General features: G+C 43.3%; 2 protein-coding genes across 4 annotated transcripts in view; both read right to left on the bottom strand.

Annotated features, from left to right (window-relative positions):
* The window catches only part of CARTPT (CART prepropeptide), a 61,069-nt gene extending 56,788 nt beyond the window's left edge, over nucleotides 1–4,281 (bottom strand). For 2 of the 3 annotated variants that reach the window (XM_084801156.1, XM_084801157.1), the window contains exon 1: nucleotides 4,110–4,281. The gene's annotated coding sequence lies outside the window, so the exon portion shown is untranslated. The remainder of the gene's footprint in view (nucleotides 1–4,109) is intronic. The other variant, XM_084801158.1, reaches the window with a different exon arrangement.
* A 3,889-nt stretch (nucleotides 4,282–8,170) lies between these two features.
* MCCC2 (methylcrotonyl-CoA carboxylase subunit 2) overlaps nucleotides 8,171–21,602 on the bottom strand; it is a 64,578-nt gene continuing 51,146 nt past the window's right edge. Inside the window, exons 12-17 of the mRNA XM_084801155.1 lie at nucleotides 18,813–18,889; nucleotides 16,583–16,649; nucleotides 14,729–14,885; nucleotides 14,240–14,354; nucleotides 12,350–12,435; nucleotides 8,171–8,599 (exon numbers count right to left, since the gene is read on the bottom strand). Of these exons, the coding sequence (XP_084657281.1) occupies nucleotides 8,482–8,599; nucleotides 12,350–12,435; nucleotides 14,240–14,354; nucleotides 14,729–14,885; nucleotides 16,583–16,649; nucleotides 18,813–18,889 (620 nt within the window). The 3' untranslated portion in view covers nucleotides 8,171–8,481. The remainder of the gene's footprint in view (nucleotides 8,600–12,349; nucleotides 12,436–14,239; nucleotides 14,355–14,728; nucleotides 14,886–16,582; nucleotides 16,650–18,812; nucleotides 18,890–21,602) is intronic.

Genomic DNA, 21,602 nt, shown 5'->3' with positions numbered 1-21,602 from the left:
GCATTGTAATAAGTGAGTTATAACATATATAAGTATATATGTAAGTATATATAAAAGTATCTATAGTAACATGTACAAATGATAATTTTCCAAAAGAGGGTATATATGTCACATCCATTTGCCATAAATAATTAGGTTGTAGCCCTCGAGGATTTACCCCATAATGAGGAACAGGCAACAAAGGTTTAAAGATATGTCTAGCCTGTTCTCTGGTTAAATCAAATTGCTTTTGTAGTGATAAAGCAGATTGATGATGTAAAGAATGAGAACATTGTGCACTTTCAATATTAATATTATAAATTCTATTAAGAGAATCAGCAAGAGCATTATTTTCAGCTAAAGGCCCAGGAAGGCCGGAGTGACTACGAATATGTCCTATAAATAAAGGATAAGAATGCTGCAATAACAAGGATTGAATAAGACTTAAATGTTTTTGAGTAAAGGAAACTGAAGAATTAAAGTAACAGTTTCTAACCATTGTAAAGCTTGCACTATATAAAGACTATCCGAATAAATATTTAAAGAATCAGGAACTTGCAATAATGCTTGATAAACTGCATAAAGTTTTGCCATCTGAGCAGAAATGTCCTGCAATTTTCATGTATATCTTCGATCGTCAAGGATCAAAACAGCATTACCATTAGATGAGCCATCAGTAAAGGCAGCAACTGCTGGGGTTAAGGGTGTCTTCTTAACTATTTTAGGAAAGACTGTACTATGGTAAGATGCAAAGCTCAGTCCTTGTCTGTCTTTAGTTGTCTGTCCTAACTTACATCTTATAAACATAAAGTAACGTTATAATCTATAGTCTGCAGATAAGTGCTAGAGAACTACATCTGTTTAATTTTAGTGTATCTGAATTGCTTGTTTTTAGCTATATATTGGCTGATTATTTTAGAAAACACCTGTGATTAACTGAGCTAGTACCTAACAAAACCATGAGCTTTAATTATTTTAAACAGTTTGTGATAGTAGCTCTTAACTTTACATACCAGTTGTAGTTAGAGTACCAGTATGGCTTAAGAGTGTTTACTATTATGTCTATAATTATTATTACTGTTGTATTTTTTAATCCACTAACAACCAATCAAGACATAGACACCTTTTATTATTACTTTTAAAATAGGCTTAGTTAGCCTGAGTCACAGCAGATATTGCAGATATTAATTAATTAAGCTATCTTTTTATAGTGGGGCAGGTATGGGATCCTTGTCTCAATCTCATATCATCTGTTTTTAATAATTTTTATTAAGTTACCTTTTATCTATAATCTTAAATATTTGTTAATTTTTTTTTTTAATCTGGGCCACTCTTTTATATAACTTACAGCTCTTTGCCCAGAGTTTGGCAATGATTCCCAGTATCTGTCCCAATCCCCTACTCGGTGGAGTCTCTGAGAACATCTATGCTGGGCTAATATTTATTTATACATGAATATATACCATTGTTTTTTATATATTTTTTGTATTTTTAAATGTACCCCTTCATTTTACTGGAGCGGCTTTACCCTTAATGTAAGCATATAGTAATAACTGAGTAATTTTATTTCTTGCATTAATTTGCATTTTCTGTTTTACATATACTATGATTTTTTTATAATTATATTTTATAATACCAGGATGCACAATAGGACCTTGAGAAGTTACTTCAGCATCAAGATCTATAAATATAGGGGTTGGAAACTTTTTTTGGTTTCCATATGGCATATTATTATAGAATACAGCAGTTTTAAAGAAAATTTATCAGTGTTACTAATATGTTTAACTTATAATTTATATAAGTTTTAAGTTATTAATATTTTATATTGATAGTATATAATTAATACAAATGAGTCCTGTTACATTTGTTTAAGAATGAAGTCATAGAGTATAACCGTAATTTTTAGAACTTAAAACCAAATTTTTTTACAATGTTTTGAACTAGGATTGAATTATATAATATCTGTAGTACAAATGCACATGCACTCATATATTTTAAACAAGAGTTTGAACTTAAATTTTAAACATCATAGTCAATAAGCAAATTATTAATCCTTAGATAAAAGTTCACAGATATATGTTGGAGATGTAATTTTTAATACCTTTAAAGTCAATAAGAAACAAACATGTAGTAAAAGAGACAAAATGTTTCTTAATTTTATAGCACAATTTAAAAGAATCTTATACCTAAATGTTAAATGTTAAAGGCAGAACCTGTTAAAGATAATAAAGAAACTAAGAGTATCCGAGTTTGGCATCTTGCCCAGAATGTTTCTTGTGTGTGAAACATTTTTTTTTGAAAATGCACAGCCTTATAGTGAAAGTGGTTCAGAGCCCATCACCAAGGAGTCCAAGGAGTGACTAGGACTGAAAAAGACCTTACCCGTGGCTTTATCTGGTCACTGTTTACCACCCAGTTCCTGGAAAGACCCATCACATTAGCTGCTAGGGTTCAGTCTTTTATTTATTTATTTATTTATTTATTGTTGGGTGTAGTGACCCTGTACTCACCATGTTGAGGCTTCTAGGCTTGTTGGAGTTCAGAGCACATCATCAGAAGTTCAGGCAGCTCTGGGCTTGTTGCCAGTTTGATCTAAATAGGAGACTCTCAGTCCACTCCAAAGACAAAGCTAGTTGGTCAGTTTTTTACTGCCTTTTTTGAGAATCTTTTAAATGAGTTAGAACTAATGGCCAACAGATGAAATTTTGCCCTTTTTTACACCAGAATATAAAATATAAAATAACACCGACCACATGCTGGCTGTGGGAGCAACCTGCCTTGTCCCATGTCCAAAAATATCATCAGTCTCAGTCCACAAGCAAACAGATAAACAAATAGACAGATACAGAAATGCCTTTGTCACTGGCAGGGGGGAAGAAAACTAGACCAGTGGATGGAGGCCACTTATCTGCACAAATAGATACAAATAAAGACAGAAAAGGGCGCCAAAAGTCATAGTAGTCCAGACTATACCAAAACCAGAACCAAATGAGTGGTCGACCCGGTGATCAGGCGAGCCGAGGGCGCTCCCCAAGTGGAGGGAGATAGACTCCCTTCCTGGAGGTCAGGAACTTCTTCCAGCCTCCCCGTCAGGAGGTACACCATCTCCTGGCACAGGCAAGGAGCCACCTTGACACTGTGACTAACCCAAATGCTCGAGCTCTAAAGTGAAACTAAGAGAGACAGAGAGACAGATAAAGAAGACAGACAAAGAAGAGTGGCGGCCGCCTTACCTAATTCTTCGACTGAAATCCGGGTCTTGGAGGGGACTTGGTGATCTCGGTGGGACCTCCAATGTAAGACTGAGACCTCTAGAGAGATTTCTAGTCTATTCCCGGAGTCCCCACCAAGAGACGGAGTCCATTGTCGATGCAAATGCATAGGAATAGGAATTTATTGAGCCATCGCGATGGGGTCTGTCCAGTTCTTTTAAGCTGTAGACACCGAGAAACAGAGGCACAGGCCTTTTATAGGTTTTAGACAAAGAAATGAGTTTTACAGTATGTAATTGGTTGGCATTTGGGCAGAAAAGCTGTAAGCAGGGAGTTATTAGTCTTGGCGTTTGGTGGTTGGATAACGGGTGGACGGGCAAGTTAGCCTATGGGAAAGACTGGTTGAAGCAGTCACAGGGGGCATTTAGGAACTTTTTTAGTTGGGGAGGGGTAGTGGAAATTTTAAACACAGCTGGTTGTCCTTGAGTCCAGCTGGACCCTGAGCACAGACTGAGACCTTGAGTCAAGTTGGATTCTATAAGGTTTTTCCTTTATAAGTGGCCAGAGGGTAAAAGCATCTATGGGAACTTTCTCTGGTCCATGAGCAGTATAAAACCCCTTGATTCGTTCTCCTACTTTATTCCAGGTTTCAATATTAATTGTCCCTTCCTTAGGGAACCATGGGCATACTTCATCAACAAATTCAAGAAAACGAGAAACTTGTTTAGAACCTACTGCAGTACCTCTAGCAGTAAGCAAAAATTTAACCACATCAACAAACATTTCTTTCAGTACTTGCATTTACACCTGTTTTATTGCCTGTAAAAAACTCTTATTACATATTTCTTTCAGTACTTGCATTTATACCCATTTTATCGCCTGTTAAAAATGCTATTCCTTGCCTCAGATACTACTCACCCAACAGTGGCTGTTTGAGGCACACGGCGTTCCTTGGTTCCGAGTTCCCGGGTTTCGGCACCAAATGACGGAGACCAGCTCCGCGAACGTCTTAAGAAACAGGTGGACTACTGCTCTGATGGCAAGTAGCCTTAAGAAACGGGTGGACTACTGCTCTGGTGGGAAATAGCAACAGTTTATTTCTTAAGCACAGCTTTTATACTATTCTAAAGTAGCATATTGCTGGCTTGGCGCACAACATTAGTTATTCATTAATATTACCAATAACAAACTTGGTTCCCATACCTATTAGACTAAACACCTTCTGGGAATCAGTCAAGGGAGAAAATTTCACGAACAAGAAAGAAGATAACCATAAGCCTTCCCTCTCCTTGAACCAATAGCTGTTTAACTTTATCAAGAAGTTTTCAAGGAATTACTGCCAAGACTTTTGGGAGCAGAGCCAGAGCTGCCCAACCCTTCCAGGAGGGGCAGCCCCTGAGCTTTTCCCCAAAATCCTTAGTTAACCCTTTCAGGCCGATACTAAGTAGCAGTTCTCCTCAGGACCCCATACTGGTGTGGGCCCGAGGGTCTGCTTGTGTCTTTCCACAGGACGATGAAGTACCAATCTGGGTTCCTGGGCGTTATGTGCATCCTGTTGGTCCACAAGAGTCAGCCCAGCCTACAGGAGACGGTTTGGGCTCTGGTGAAGAGCCCCCCCCACCCATCCTGATGCCAGTAGGTCTGAGCAGACCAGCATGGCCATATTTGACTAATTGCAGCCTGGGCACGGCTGCTATGCCTGAGGATCTGGAAAGGAGTAAAAATATCGTAAGTTCAGCTATCTGTGCTGTAGCGCCTTTCCTTGTTGTTGTCACTAATGACTCCCTTGACGGGGAGACTTTAAATTGTTCCCTGCAGGTTTGCCATATAAGAAGTTGCTGGAATGATGAGAAAACTGCCGTGGTGGCACGGACACCTGGAGTGGTCCCCTTTCCTGTGACGCATGACGGCTGGCGAGGCCTGGTGATCTATCGTGAAAGGAGAGATTTCGGAACTACTGCCGCTGTTATTGTGACCATTGCTGTAGCAGCTGCTGCCGCCACCGCTGCTGCGGGCATTGCCATTTCTCAGTCGGTTAACTACTGTTCACTGATGGATAAACTCTCAGGAGAGGTGGCCAGTGCGTTGGTTACTCAGAATTCTCTAAATTGTATGATACAATTGGCTATCTAAAATCTTAATCAGTGAACACCCTTATTACAGGAGACTGGAGTTCTACCCGTTATGGGAGATGCCTTCATAAAGGGCCTGCAGATGTGGGAAACTTGCTAAAAGGCTGAAGTGATGCTATCGTGCTAGGCATCCTGCTATGTGGCTTAGGAGGTTTTCTGTTCTGGAGCCTCTGCCGCTTAAGAACGCAACAGGCATTTCAACAGTTCCATGCACAACAGGTCCTCGTGCCTTTGGCAGGGGATAACCCCACTGCCCTGGCTTGGCTGAGCCTTGATAAATGAGTATCCAATGACGGGTAAGACCATGGAGGTTCCTAATCAACCTATGACAGGAGAGTTTTTGAAGTACAAAGCCTTTCCAATGACGGGTTAGATAGGAAACTGTCCTGGCAAACTAAGACAGGAACTCATTTGTATTTTATATAAAGGGGGGACCTGTAGGAACCAGGCCCGACTGGGCTGCCTGCCTGTCTTGCTGTTTCATGTTCTGTTTCTAGCAGCTTCCATGTCTGTGTTTATCTTGGTTAGCTAGTCGTGTTTACTGCTCTGAGAACGCGCCCCTCCCTTCCTCGAGACTTTTCCTCCTGTGTGCAATCACCTCTTGAGGGATTTCACCTGGGAGGAGGATTCCTGTTTGGCTGCCTATAAGAAAGCTCTTTGGAACTCTGGGATGATGGATAACAAACCACTGCTGCGGCTGCTGCCGCCGCAGCTGCTGCTCTCTTAGCACGAAGGACCCGCTGTGTTACTGTGTGTGTGTGTGCATGAGTTAAATCTGCAGCCCCTCGCCCTCGACTCGGTACTGCGGTGGCGCGGGCTCCACAGCTAACTATTACAAACTGTTCAGGATGGTTGGAGATACAAGTTAGTAGTTAGTCACTTACAAATCTTACTTGTACTCTTGTCAGATACGATTTTACTTAATTACAGAATAGCTTTATTTCTTGTATGTTTTCAAGGTTAAGCAGCTGGTGCATAGCTAAAAAAAAAACATCTAATGCTTGCCTATTTAGATATACTGAGATAGACAAGTCAATTGACCAATAAATAGATACATAGGTAGATAGGTAGATAGATAAATATTATGCACTATTGTAAATAGATAGATGGTCTTCAAACACTTCAGAGAGCTACAGACTGTGGCATTTAATGATAAAGGACTTTTCTGACAGAGATAACATCTGCTCCTGCCAGCATCTCTAATCTTCTTCAATGAAGATGATGAGCATCAAAGAAACAAGTGTGGCAGAGTAGCCACTGGACGGAGGGACTGTTCTTATCTCTACTGCTGATAGCTGACTGACTGTCCAAACTGTGATCAAGCAGGACAGAGAAATTGGCTGTCCAGCTTTCCAGAGACTAGGTGGGCCAGTTCTTCAAAACTCCTGCCTCAATAGAAAACTCTGTCAGATATTTTGGGCTGGCAAGCTGAAAACTGGATGCACCAATGATAGCAAAAAAAAAAAAAAAGCCTGTGACTGCCCAGACAGTGAACACTCTGTCCCATCTATACTTTTGGAAGTTGCCTGCCTGCACTTCCTACATATTAGAGAATATTTCCTTCTTAAGTCTCTGATGGGGTTGAAGACTAGATAGCCATTGTATTACTATAAGCTTTAGTTTAAGGGCTAAAAACATGTTTAGAAGTTGATAAATATAAATTATAATAAAGTGATTTAGGAAAACTTTGGACACTGTGACAGGACTCAGTAGAATAGGATAGATAGTGGTCCTTGTAAATGTAACTTTTACTGGATAATTCTCATTATTTTTCTTGTATATAGTTTATTCTATTTAACAGAAAGGGGGATATGTAGTGGCTGTAAACATGTTTTTGTTTTGATCCCAAGTGTGGGATGGGGAACAGACTTGTGAGAGAACAGGGGATGCTTATCCACTAGAAGACGAACCACCTTGTGAGGGGGCTTGGTTTACACCAGCTGAAACATCTTTTTTTTCTGAAACACATCTTATACAGACTCTGAGAGAGTATATATATACATATACATATATATATATATATATATACATATATATGTGTGTGTGTGTGTGTGTGTGTGTGTGTGTGTGTGTGTGTGTGTATTCACACATGAGTCCAAAACAGAAGGCAAGGGCTTTTTTGGTCTTAGTATTGTTTGGCTGTTCATCACTCCACTTCGAGATGTTCCTGGAGAGAACTGCTCCAGAGAACGCTTTAGGGTCCCAGGTTCTGGCTGCTGTTCCAGGTTCCAGTAGCAACTTTGGTGGAATTGCTCGTCTGCTGAAATCCTGCTGAACATGCCAGGGGAATCACTCCCAGGAACTGAGTCCAAAAAGGTCTGTTTCTTCTGTTCCCATTAACCTCTTTTCTCTCCTATCTAGGGTAGGTAGGTTGGAAGGGAGGTATATGTATCAAAGAAAATGTCAAAGCCTACACAGCTGGAAAATGACAGAGGCTCACTGAGAGACCCTCCCTCAAAAAACCAAGTCCCATCTGGGGCTGGAGAGATGGCTTAGTAGTTAATAGTACTTGCTGCTCTTCCAGAGGACATAAGTTCAATTCCCAACAACCACATAAAAAAGTTCACAACTGCCTCTAAGTGCAACTCCAGGACAGCCTATGCTTTTGTCCATACACACATGCACACACACAGAGGGGGGGAGAGAGGGAGAGAGAGAATGAGAGAGAAAATACATACACATGAAAAAATAAATCTTTTTTTAAAAGGTAGATAGATGCAGAGGAAGAATAAAGCTGGTCTTTGGTCTCTACATGCACATGCGCACACATGCACACACACATCTCAAAAATAATCATGAAAACAACTTCAGGGGTAAAATAATTTTATATCAATCATCTCAACAACCTTAGAATGTAATAAGAATTTTATTTTTCATACTGTTTGTGGTACTCAAAGGATAACTGCAAATTACTCTCTTCATTTCATGGGTGGTAAAAATGAGCCATGAAAAATGTATCCAAGGAATTTTTTTTTTTTTAAAAATCAAAGCTCATCAAGCAGATATTTTCATTGATTTTTACAGTTTTAAAAAAAGGTACATTGTATTAAGAAAAGAATCCCTGTGGCAGCTACAGGTCCAGGAAATCTCCAGTTTTAAGGCTAGTTAGTTGCATGTGTTGATTTTTGTAACGGTGTGGCAACATATTCCATATCAGGTTACATCCTGAAGATGCCAAAGTCAGTCTTCTGGATGGGTGCATTGAGGGCGGCACTGAGGCTGAGTCCCAGAACCAGCCTGGTGTCCACAGGATCGATGATGCCATCATCCCACAGCCTGTGAAAAAACAAAAACAGTCACTGCAGACGTGCTGTCAAGCCACATCCCTCCATTACATGCTCAGAGTCACCAAGAGGAACCCCCTGTCTACTCAGGTAATCAATTTTATTCCTTCTCAAGTCTCTGATGGAGCTGAAGACCAGATAGGCTAGTTTTACAATTAAGCTTAGCTGTTTAGTGGTGAAGATGTTTTTAGGTCTAGATGGATGTTTTAAGTTGATAATGAGAAGATATGATAGCAAGGTTGGGAAATACAAATAGGCAAAATACTAAGAATGTAACATTTATATAATTCTTGATTGTGTCATGGTTCTTCTTGCTGTAGGTAGTTTATTGTATATATTTATAATAATATAAGTGTATATGTAAAAAATAAATATTAAAATCAAGAGGAGTTCGTCATAAAGTACAGAGAGCTCCTGGCTAGTGCCTATGTATGGGAGTGACCTATCAGAAGTCATGTTCGAGAGTGGAACACAGCAAACAAAGGGCAGTGCTCCCACTGGGCGCTTCAGGCTTTAGGAATGACTTCATTTTTTTTTTTTCATTTCTTTTGCTACTCACAGAAATGTAGCAATCACATAGAGATTCTGTTGTTAACATAGAGAGTCTCACAGACCCAGGTAATAGTCTCAACTTGGCGACTTGCAAACTACCCAAAACTCTTAGCAAACCGACAATCACTGCACAGCCAGCCCTGCTGCATTTCATTAATAAGTAACTGAAAATGTCCAATTTTTTGTTTGAAGTGAGTGAGAAAGAACACTTTTGAAATTTAGTTGCTTTTTTTAAAGCTAGGTCTTACTCTGTAGGCCAGGTTTACCTAGAACTTATGGTGATCCTCCTGCCTCAGGCTTCTACAGCTGTGAACCACCTTGCCAAATGGGGAGTGCCATTTTTGGGGGGTTATTAGTTAATGGCAGTTTTGCCGTCTCTACACAAACTTCTCCTGGCATCTGGACGTCACATCGATTATTAAATGGTCTTCACACTGGCAGACGGGAACTGAACCTTTTCTCATGAAACATTCATCACAGGGACCCTAAAGTGCCAATGGCCAATCAGAAGAAGGCTGTTCTTGGAACTGTGACCAGGTGGACTGATTATCCCTTGGGAGCCTGTGACCAGCAGAATGCCCTCCCCCAAGCAACGATGGCTTGGCTTTTGAGTGACAGCTACTAAAGGCTGGCCAAGGAAGAGGGTCAATCAAATGCCTGGGAGAGTTTTGAGTGCAGATGTACGTGCATGCCGTAAAGGATTTAGGGAACACGAACTGGGGCTGAGGAGCACAACACTGGCCTAGCAGGTTTGAGGTGTGAGGCCCAGAGCAACAGGCAATGAAACAGAGGTTCCAGTAACAGGACATACTCCAGAAAGCTGCCTTCTACCATGTTCAAGCTTCAGCAAGCCAGGGAACCACCATTAAGGCTGGGGTTTACCAAACCCAAGACCGGCACCCCAAGCCAGCTTGAGAGTCTCTTCATCTTTATAAGGAGGTTGCCGTCTCCAGGCCAACAATTGCCTCACAGTAGGATTAAGCTCCTACAGATTAATAGAGAAGCCTGCCCTGTCTCTCAACATCTATTTGCAAAGATATATCCATCCAGCCATGCTCGCTGAGGCCTTGAATGCAACCTATTAACAAGCATTAATGTTAGAATAGCAATAGTAATAGATTCAATCTTTCCCAACAGACAAGTCATCTTAGTCATAAGAAAACAAATACATTTACGGCTCATTTAACTCTTATTTGTCAAAGTTAAATATTCCAACTGTCTGTGAGCGTTCCAGCCAAACCCTCCCTCATGTGAAGAACCATCAGCGAGCTTATACACTCACTTTGTATTTACTTTAAATCTCTTCCATGGCTCTCTATAACTCCTGTCTCTCTGCTGACAGCTAGTATGGAATTGTCTGGTGGCATAGTGGTAAAATGAGGTACAACTTTGCTGCTCAAACCAAAGAGTATGAAGTATTTTGTTGCTAATTAAATGAACCAATGACCCACTACAAAATATTGTAAATCTGTCTGTGGGGGGAAAAAAGCCACAATCAGCAGGAAGACAAATAGGAGTTTTGAAAAGTGACAAGCCGGGCGTGGTGGCGCACGCCTTTAATCCCAGCACTCGGGAGGCAGAGGCAGGCGGATCACTGTGAGTTCGAGGCCAGCCTGGCCTACAAAGTGAGTCCAGGATGGCCAAGGCTCCACAGAGAAACCCTGTCTCGAAAAACAAAAAACAAAAAAAAAAAAAAAAAAAAAAAAAAAAAAAAAAAAAAAAAAAAAAAAAAAAGAAAAGTGACAAATGTGTTCAGGATGTAGCTCAGATGGGGAAGCGCTGATCTATCTACCCTGCAGGGTTCAGGTCCACCCAGCAGTGCATAAACTGGGGTGGTGACACATGGAACTGTATCCCAGCAGTCCAGAGGCGGAACCAGGGAGACCAGGAATTCAAGACCAACCCTTAGACTTAGCCAGTTCTCAGAGAGTCTGGGCTCTAATGAGACCCTGTTGTCAAACAACAAAAAACCTCAAGTGCTATTATTTGAATTCACACTGATTACCAACACGCTTCCGTCTTTGTACCCTGCTGCCAAGAGCAATGCTGGGCCATGGGGGATGAATTCTAAAAACCAAAGTGGAGTCTAACGTTCTTATTTCCTTCCTCCCTTCTCTCCAGTTTTTCCTTACCAGTGAAGGGATGGATAACTTAATTTTAAAAGACACTAGTATTTATTCTGCTCTCCATCTGCCCAAGGGAAGAAAGAAGGCATGGCTTAGATCTGTCTTCATAATACTGAACATTTCAGCTATTGGAAAAACCATTTGAAAGCATGTACCAGCGGTCTCCAGCTGGGACAGGCTGCGAGAATTTATTACCTCATTATAGTTATGCTTCACAAAAAAACAGGCACCAGAGGCGATGGTGTCTGAGGTAATTACTTGGCACTGACAGGTGCGCCCTGGCTGTGACTAATCGCCTTCCGAGGATGCAAGCACACTTGTTAACCAATGCCCATACGTAATCAGCCAATCGTATGCTTAGAGTAGGGTAGCAGCCAACCCCTCAGAAGGAGGGCCCCACAGAAATCCATGTGCTTAGGCAAAGAGTAGGGTCAAGTCCTGAATGTGTAACACCCAGGATCAGAACTCTGATTCTCTGCTGATGACACTGGCCACCTTCAGCTATGGGGCTGCACCAAGACATGGATACCCTAACTGGGGTGGGCCGTGGGAGCAACGGAGGTGGAGCTACAGCGCAAGGAAGCCTGTGAGGAGGAAGACAGTTCAGCATAAACAAATGATAGTATAAAAGTAACGGTTTACAGCCTAGCGAGGTGGCGCACGCCTGTGATCCCAGCACCCAGAGAGGCAGAGGCAGATGGATCGCTGTGAGTTCGAGGCCAGCCTGGTCTACAAAGCCAGCCCAGGACAGCCAAGGCTACACAGAAAAACCTTGTCTCAAAAAACAAAAAAACCCCAACCAACCAACAAACAACAAAGTAACCATTTACGCAGGCGGCACTTTTGTATTTTAAACAAGGTCTTTCTATGTAGCGCAGGCTGACCTCAAACCTCACTCTCCTGCCACAGATGCTCAAAGAGCAGGATTTGCACCATCACGCTCAGCAGACACTACGTGAAGACCTAGGAGACACAGGGGACATAGGATGGTCTCCTATGAAGACCATCATCCCCGGCGCTCACGGGAAGCTGCGGCTGAGAGTGGAGAGAAGCCCCGTTCTCACCTTGCACTGGAGTAGTAGGGGTTTCCTTCCTCTTCGAACCTCTTCACGATGGGCTCTTTCAGAGCTGCCTCCTCAGCACTGGAAAACTGAAAGAAAAAGAGCCAGTAAGTCAGCTTTGCTGGAACAGATTCCTTTAGCTGACCTCATAAAGACAATTATAGTGCAACTAACATTTGCACAGGGTGAGACAGATTGCAAATGATGATTTGCCTTGCCTTGGCCTTGCCTGGGACACAGGTTTAGTTGTCAGCAAAGACAACTCACTGAGGCCACATTGCACAAGCTGTAAACCCAGCACACGAGTGCACACACATAGACACACAAAGATAAGGAATATTGACAGACACAAGTGGTTTTGTATCATCCCAGGTCAACAGACCTCATGGTTGACCCCATGATCCCTGCTAGCAGGGCAAAGTCCGTGTCACACCAAGGAGGCGTCCACATTATCTTTTTTTTTTTTTTTTAAGATTTATTTATTATATATACAGTGCTCTGCCTGTGTATACACCTGCACACCAGAAGAGGGTATTAGATCACATTACAGATGATTGTGAGCCACCATATAATTGCTGGGAATTGAACTCAGGACCTCTGGGAGAGCAGACAGTGCTCTTAACCTCTGAGTCATCTCTCCAGCCCAACACATTATCTTTCCTATGATGAGCCAATGGTGCACATTAGCTACTTAAACAAAGTCCTTAAAAAACTAGGGCTGGGTATGGTGGCATACGCCTTTAATCCCAGCACTCAGGAGGCAGAGGCAGAGGCAGGTGGAGCTCTGTGAGTTCGGGGGCAGCCTGGTCTACAAAGTTGAGTTCAGGACAGCTAGGGCTGATACACAGAAAAACCACCAAAAAAAAAAAAAGCAATAACCAAACATTCATACATTCATACAAAACTCTGAAGACTAACAGAGACACAAAGAATCCATCAAGAGCAGCCATCCTGACTTGTCTTTCATTATATTTGCGTATCTTCCCTTCCATATCTGCACAGTTATACTGTCACAGAATACTAACGCTATTCAGTTCTCAGTAGGTGACTGCAGCTCTCTCAAGGGACCCTTAACAACAAAGGAGTAAACTGCATTTCCTTAGATCCACTAGTTGCAAAAGAGTAAGGGTCCTGGGTGTCTGTCTGGCACTCAGGAATTTCTCCACCCACAGGTACAGGTCAGTGGTACAGCACATGGCCGGCACGCTTAAGGCTGGGTACTGGAGCCTTGCTGGACAGACAGGTAGCTTGGATGTTCTGCTCCTGCGCTGCAGGGGGTTTGCTGGTGCTGGTCAAACCCATATGAAGTAAGTAACATTCCTCCATAGGCTCTGCTTCATCCTGACTTCCAACTCTGAGTTCCCTTCATGATGGGCTGTGAGTTGTAAGGTGAAATGTTGGAGGTTGGTCTGATGTATTTTGATGCTTATTAATTAAAAGCCATCCCACCTGGGCAGGGCAACTGATACAGGTGTGGCTAAGGGTCCCTGGCTTAGGGACAGAGAGGGATTCTGGGAAGGAGAAAGAAGAAGACGACCAAGGAGAGTCCCAAGAGGAGAGAGAGCAAGGCCACCATGGGTTGGTTAGATGGGAGAGAAGCACATGGCCAGCGTGGATGGAGGATTTGGCCCAGATGAAGAACATTAGCAAGTATTTGGGATTATGGATGGGAGGTAGCTTGATAGAAATGATTAAAAACAGATGCATGGGATTGAGGCCGGGATCTCATGCCTGCCCCACTATGGGAGGTAGTTTAGAGGATTGATATCTGCCCTGCCCAGGTTAACTAAGGCTATTTTAAAATATGACAAATGTGAGTGTTTTGATTGATTGCTAGCCGGGCATACTAGTAATACAGATACTATAAAAACAACAAAGAAGAAAGTCACTTACCTGTTTGCCCTCCCGTGCTTTCTGGTCTCTTGCCACTGTGGCTAACACGGTGGCTGCCTGTTCTCCTCCCATGACTGAGATGCGGGCATTTGGCCACATGTAGAGAAACCTTGGGCTGGGAGAAAAGAAAAGAATCACCCAAGTTCATGCAGTACAATTAGGCATGGTGGCAAAGGCCTGTGAGCTGAACACCACTGCAGATTAAAGTATAAATGACAGAGTGTGCCCAATGTCATCTTATAGCCCAAACCTGGGACACAGGGGTAATTTATTTGTGTTTTGTTGGAAGACAGGGTCCTCTTTTGTGCAAGCTGGACTTAAATTTGCTGTGTAGGAAGGCTGGGCTTGAATTCCTGATTTTATCTCCACCTGCTAAGAGCTAGGATTACAGGCATATGTGCCACCACTGCCAGGCTTTAACATGACCATTTTTTAATTACACTTGGAACACAGTTCTTGCCTCCAAAGAAAGCTGTGGCAACTACCCACCTATACGCTCTGCCGCACATCCCGTAGTTTCCAGCTCCATATGACCCCCCAATAATGACAGTTATCTTAGGCACTTTGGCACAGGCTACAGCAGCTACCATCTTGGCACCGTCCTTGGCAATCCCTTCAGCTTCGTAGTCCCTACCGACCATGAATCCTTGAAGAGAGAACAGAAACACAGCCTTTAGCGGCAGACGAGTATACAGAAGTCAAATCCGCCAAGGTACTGTCAAGTCCTGGCTCATGCTAAATTTACTGTGTTTCTCATCGTGGCAAAACAGTCCCACAGGGAGTGCACACCCCAAAGTGTGCTTTAAAGGGTTAAAGGGTTGAAATAAAAACCTCTTAACTCTTTGTTTTTTTGAGACAGGGTTTCTGTGTAGCCTTGGCTATCCCGGAACTCACTCTGTTGATCAAAGTCACAGAGATCCGCCTGCCTCTGCCCTCTCCCATGCCCTGCCCCCCCCCCCCCCCCGCCCCAGTGCTGGGGTTAAAGGTGTGCACCACCACCGCCCAGCTCTTTTCACTTTTTAGATGTCCTTAAAACACTTTACTTCAATACACACAAACCTTTGAGTAACAGAAGGAAGCAGTCTGTCTTAAGAGCATCTCATAACAGAGACTTGATGGGGAGAGACTGTGACATTACCACAGGAAAGGTTCCGCCAGGCAAGCCAGCCTGGAAGATTTCCACATCCACTGACCTGGTTTAAACTAGACACTGTTACATTTGCAGCACTGCCTAAAACTTTGATGAAATAAAGATTAATGTTTCATGGGGGGGGGGGGTGCTAAGTCCCAAGAGGCTCAACAGTAAGATTTCAAGGAGGAAGCCCTTTCTAATTACAGGATTCCTCTGTTTCTTTAAGCCCCAACTCTGAGGAAAGTGTTCTGCAGCTATAATACCCCCTCTATAACAGGGGTGTACCCTTTTTTTGAGAAGCACGAAGTCTGGTTTCAGGGTCTCCATCGCCACCCCCACCTCAGGCCCCAGGGGAGGCATTCCATTCCCCTGCACAGGCAGATTTGCTTGTCTGACTCTCTGCTCTTGGTTGGCAAATCTCCAGTATCATGTCATCCGATTCGGTCCAGCAATCCCGAGAGAGGAGCTGGACATGCTGGGACGCTGAGGGACCACAGCAGAGCCCCCTCCCTTTGCTGGTAAGATCTGCCAGTCCAGTCACCATTCTAAGCCAGCTTTTAATTAGAGCAGCCCAGAACTTCTTTAGCCAATGCATCTGGGTCTCTGGAACACTACCACAGCTGCCCCCCAACAACCGGTTTTCTTCAAGCCCTTATCTGACCAACTCTACAGACCATCTGCCTCCAAAGAGAAGAAGCCACCTCATCTGGTTTTCTCAAATCCTCCTTTCTACCACGTAAACACACACACGCAGAGAGAGACAGAGACAGACAGATAGACACAGAAGAGAAAGAGACAGACGAGAGACAGAAACAGAGACAGACAGAATGACAGAGACAGAATGACAGACAGACAGACAATTGATTGACATTATTTTAGATGGAATTAACTGATGGGAAAAGGCAAAGAGGATGCCACAGCATGTGCTTGGACCCATTAGGGTACTACTGAGCCAGTGGGTCTGACACCATCTCTGGCAGCGATATGACAGGGGACAGCCTACTGCTCCCTGGGTGAGTGGCAAACATGAACAGGAGTCAGGAGAAGCCATTTGAAAGCTTGTGATACGCAATATTCAGAGACTGCTTCACTTAGAACACATAAGACAATCTTGGCTATTCCATAACCATGAAGGAAACCCTGCATTAACACATGAGCCATAGGGGACGGCGCAGTCCTGGACCAAGCGCACACAAGGACGACTGCCTCACCCGTGATATTCTGGAGGAACAGCAGGGGGATATTTCTTTGGCAGCACAGCTGGACGAAGTGAGCACCCTGTGAACACAACACAAAAACACCTGTTCTTTAAAAACAAACGAACTCCTACCAAGCCCACACTTGCCGTCAGAGATAGGAGAGCGCATGGCCCTTGCCTGGCTAGTCTGATCTCCCAATTACATAATAACAGTTTAGTGCTGTCCTGTCACCAATAGGACGTAAGCAACTGTGGGTCTGTGCTTTCCTCGCTTTACCTAACTGCCTGTGAGGTCCCAAGCGTGTGGCTGTGAGGCAGCTGCTGTGTCAGGACTGAGATCAATGCCACAGTCAAGCAAGTGAAGCTCAGCTAACAGAAAGAAAGGATGCTGCCAACGCGAATGGCAGGAACCTTCCACTCTTGCTCTCCAGTTCTCCTCTGCAGAACAGGAAGAATTTGAGCCTTTTAGGCATCAAGGCTGATGACTGCATTTGGGACCATATGAAATTCCTTCAGGCCTCAAGACTATGTTAAACAGACATCTCTCCAACCGATACAATCCAAGTACGTATTAGAATTTTTTGATTAGGTCAATGTTAGGGACTTCTGGCCTTGAGGTTAAGAAGCTATTTAATAATCCCAAAATGTATTCTTTCCCTATCTTATTAACCATTCCCTTATGTTTTCTTCAGTATTTGCAAATCCCTTTACCTCTTCTAGAAAGGCCCCAGCAGGCACAAAATTGCAAGGTAATTGCTCATCCGCGGTATGGCTACGTTTATAGAAGTAAGGAAATCACAGGGACCTTTGGGGCTTATTTCAATAAATGAAATGTCAGACTAGGGCCAAATATGACTTCTGTAGGGCTTGCCTGTGCCAAGCTGGCAGACAAAGCCAGATTGTCTGTCTAATCTGGCCTGGCCTGATATTTACTCTATGGGAGTGAGTAGAAGTGTGTATGTGTGTGTGTGTGTCTTTTCTTTTCTTTTTAGACAGAATATTTCTTTGTAGTTCTGGCTGTTCTGGAACTTTCGTGTAAACTAAGCAGGAGGCCTGGAACTCAAAGAGATCCTCTTGCCTCTGCCTCCCAAATAGTGGGACGAAAAGCATGCACCAGCACACTCGGCTTCATGTACACTATTTTATGTATATATGTATTCTTTAAGCTGCTATTTCAGGAATATTTAATATCTTTTAAAACATAAACTAGTAAATTAAAATCAGCGAAACCCCCATATGTGGCAAAAGTCAATTTTTTAAAAGGAAAAAAAATGGAAAGAAAGTAGTGCATTGTTTTAAGAATATTAAAGGTCCTTTGTAATATGATTGTGGGTAATTTGTTCTGAGACAGGTCTTTCCAGACAGCTTGGGCTGACCTTGAGCTACCCTCCTATCTCAGCCTCCCATGGGGCTACAAGGGTAAACCACATGCCCAGCTAACTTATTTTCCTTGAGTTTGTTTTCATTTCATAATTGAGTTGAGGGAAGTATATGAACAGGAGAATACAAAAGTAGCTTTATTGCTAAAATGTCTCTTTAAAGATAAATCCATCTTCAATTAGCCTAAGAGCTTAATAGCCTGTTCTCCACCAGGAAGGGGCAGCACTTTATTTGCTGAAAAGGAAAGACTAGCACTTTGTTGTTGTTGTTGTTGTTGTTACAGTGTTTATCAAAGCGCACAGAGTTACATTTCCACAATTTTAGGCCATCTGAGACAAGCTCAGAGCACTGGGAATCCTTCCCCCCCCTCTCCCCGCCTCCCCACATCTGATGCTGCAGCTGCAGTAACAACGGCTCACTACCTGCACAGTCCCCAAGAGAGAAAATAAAGTTTGAGGGATGCCCGAAGAGGCCGCATCTCAGAACCACCTGCACAGGATGTCAGAACCTCTCCAGCGCGCAGGGCCCATGGAGTGAGACACTCTCGGGGCTAGAATTCCCTGCATTCTCAGAACACTCCCATGTTAGCATTATAATCCCAGCCCCTCACAGGGATCTTCCTAAAACACCTGATAGACTTGAACAGTGCTGCAGCCAGCCCCTTGCACCACTTTGACTGTAAACCACCTTAGAAACCGTGTCCAACACCAGCACTTGTGCACAAGCACACACATGGGGTTCTGCATGCTACGAGATCAGGTAATACTCTAAAGCTCTCAGGCAAATACATTTTAATCTTTTAAATGACCCCCAAAATTAATTATCTTAAAGCAGAAAATCTTAATGCATTTAACAGCACTTGCCTTTTTTGCAGATTCAGAAAACAAAACTCCGTTGTTTCCAATGATGCCAACGGGGTATCCAAATATTCGAGCAAATCCTCAAGAGAAAATGAAAAAAAAAAAAGAGTTATGCTTTTCAGGGAGCTGTCTGTTTGCATCGGAGGCAGGCGTACTATGTATTCCTTAATTTGAGAGCAAGGGTTAAAATGTGAATAGGGGTCGTCCAAAGTATAAAACAGCTTGCGGTTTTGAGTCCTTAGGTACTAGGATTCTTGTTCTATTTGTGCTTCCCGAGGCCACGCTCTGTGTAAGGTTACCTATGTTTACTTAGCTTGATTATGTGACTGGTTCACAACACGCACTTACCACATATGAGTATCCCAATGTACCAGAAACCAGGCTGTTCTGAAGTACTTCTTTTTAAAGTTTAAAAGATGCAGCCGGGCGTGGTGGTGCACGCCTTTAATCCCAGCACTCGGGAAGCAAAGGCAGGTGGATCGCTGTGAGTTCGAGGCCAGCCTGGTCTACAAAGCGAGTCCAGGACAGCTAAGAATACACAAAGAAACCCTGTCTCGAAAAGCCAAACCAAACCAAAACAAACAAACAAAAAAAGATGCTGGCTGTGATGGCACACACCACCCAGCACTCTGGGAGGCAGTGGCAGGCGAATCTCTGTGAGTTCGAGGTCAGCCTGGTCTACAAAGTGAGTCTAGGACAGCCAAGACTACACAGAGAAACGCTGTCTCAACGTAAGGAAGCATACTGTTCTGAAAATAAAATAACTTTCTATGAAAAAAAAAAAACAATCAAAAAAAAAACTTTAAAGAGATTCTTTGAAAAAAATATTCTGATTTTTTTTTCTTCTACCTTTGTCCCTAGGTGCTATTGTCTCTATGCCATTAGGACTCCAAATACCCACCACACACACACACACACACACACACACACACACACTGTGGACACACATACAAGAAAGGGGAAAAACACAGCCTGTCATTTTGAGAGGCGGTGCTTAATGTAATTTGCAAATGTAATTTGCGAAACAGAAGAACTTGCTTAGAGAAAAATTCTTTCCCCTTTCAACAAATGTGAGTCCAACTAGAAACAGGCATAAAGTGCTCGGAACCCAAGAACTTGCTGACTATGCTTGGACTGTGTGAGTCAAAGGCACCTGGCACCTGGCACCCCACCCCCATCCCATGCACACACACCTGGACTCATCCCCTAAGCTCCAGTGCACACCTAGGCGGCCCCCCACAAAGCAGGTCTTCCAAGCATCACACAAAGAAAACGAACAAAGGGTGTGTCAACACATGGGCCGAGTCATAATGCCAACTTTTGAATGGCATGCTTTTGTTCTTTACTCTAGCCTTGGCTGGTTTTTTTTAATTGTCATGATTTTTTTTTTTAAATTGAGATAGAACAAGCTTTGATAGCCACATAGGCGTCTCTGTGTTTTTCAGGCCTACAGTCCTAGCCAGAGGCTTATATATGATAAACACCCTAAGCGTACTGACCCTTTAGAAACGGCCAAAAAGAGGTCTGTGTAGTGATCCACCCTTAGTCCTGCCCCGCCCATAAAGGATGAAAATTTAGCACATGATGCCTACCCCTGCAGACTCTCTTAACCACTTATCCATTCAGCCTTCTGTATGTCCTGTAGGGGTAGGAGTGGGGGTCAGCATAGACAGATTGGCTGAGTAGGGCATATGCTCCCACTTGTGTCAGCCTCTTGATGAAGGAAGGGCCTTTAGTAATTATATGAACCAAACAGGACAGCAGTATGTCACAGAAACCTCCTAGGCCCAAAGGTGAGTGGGGAGGCCGGAGGAGACTTTAAAGAGCTTGCGGACTCACCCACACCTCTGACATCTGGTCTCCACTCTCCTGCTTTAGGCCTCATTTCTCCCTCCCGTGACCCCAGCCTTACATGAACTCCGGTACAATGGAGAAGACATGGGGGGCGGGGGGGGGGGGGGGGCGGGGAGGAAGAGGACTGGCTGTGTCCCTGATGCAGGGATATAAGAGTGTCACAGGCAAACACATAGGAGATGACAGGGACAGCCCATCCATCTGAGAGCAAGCAGAGGCACCCTGGCTTGTTTTTAACCTGCTGTACGATGGGGGCTACATCCTGCACTGCTGGCAGACAAATCCCGTCTATATATCAAACAAAAAGCTCTTAATCACTTAAACACCTAAACAGAAAACCATAAATTCCCCTTCCAGCATGAGCCAGTCTCTCGCTCATAAATCGAGCTAGGAGAAATTGCCAAGATTTAGTGCTAAGCCTTCATGTACGGTTGCAATTTGGATTTTTGTAGCTTTTCTTTCCTGGTTCTGCTAAGTTTTATTCTGAGTAAGTGCTGTATTTTTAGGCTTTTTACAGTCTAATAAAACTCATAAAATTTGTTCTGCCATTTCCCATTAGGTTACTATGAGTCTAGCGTCTGTTAGCATTGTCAGAGGCTGGTAATGCTAACACCTTAGACCAAAGAACTAACTTGTATACACTTTCTGCATTTCCCAATATGGCATACTGTCCTCAATTTTCAATTTGGTGTTTGAATGCGTCCATTAGGAGGGGGCTAGAGATGCCTCCGAGGTTAAGAACACTTGCTGCCCTTGAGGAAGACATGGGTTCAACCCAAGTGCCCCATCAGGTGGCTCACAGGGTATCCAATGCCCTAGTGTAGCCTCCATGGTCACCAGGCTACATTAGGTCATACAGAAACATATGGAGGCAAACATCATACACATAGAAGATAAATAAAGCTTAGAAAACAAGAGTTCTCTACAAGGAGGCTGTGT

Source organism: Acomys minous, assembly GCF_964271855.1.
Source record: "Acomys minous genome assembly, chromosome: 11".
Taxonomy (NCBI): Eukaryota; Metazoa; Chordata; class Mammalia; order Rodentia; family Muridae; genus Acomys; species Acomys minous.
This window is presented reverse-complemented; position numbering and strand designations above follow the sequence as displayed.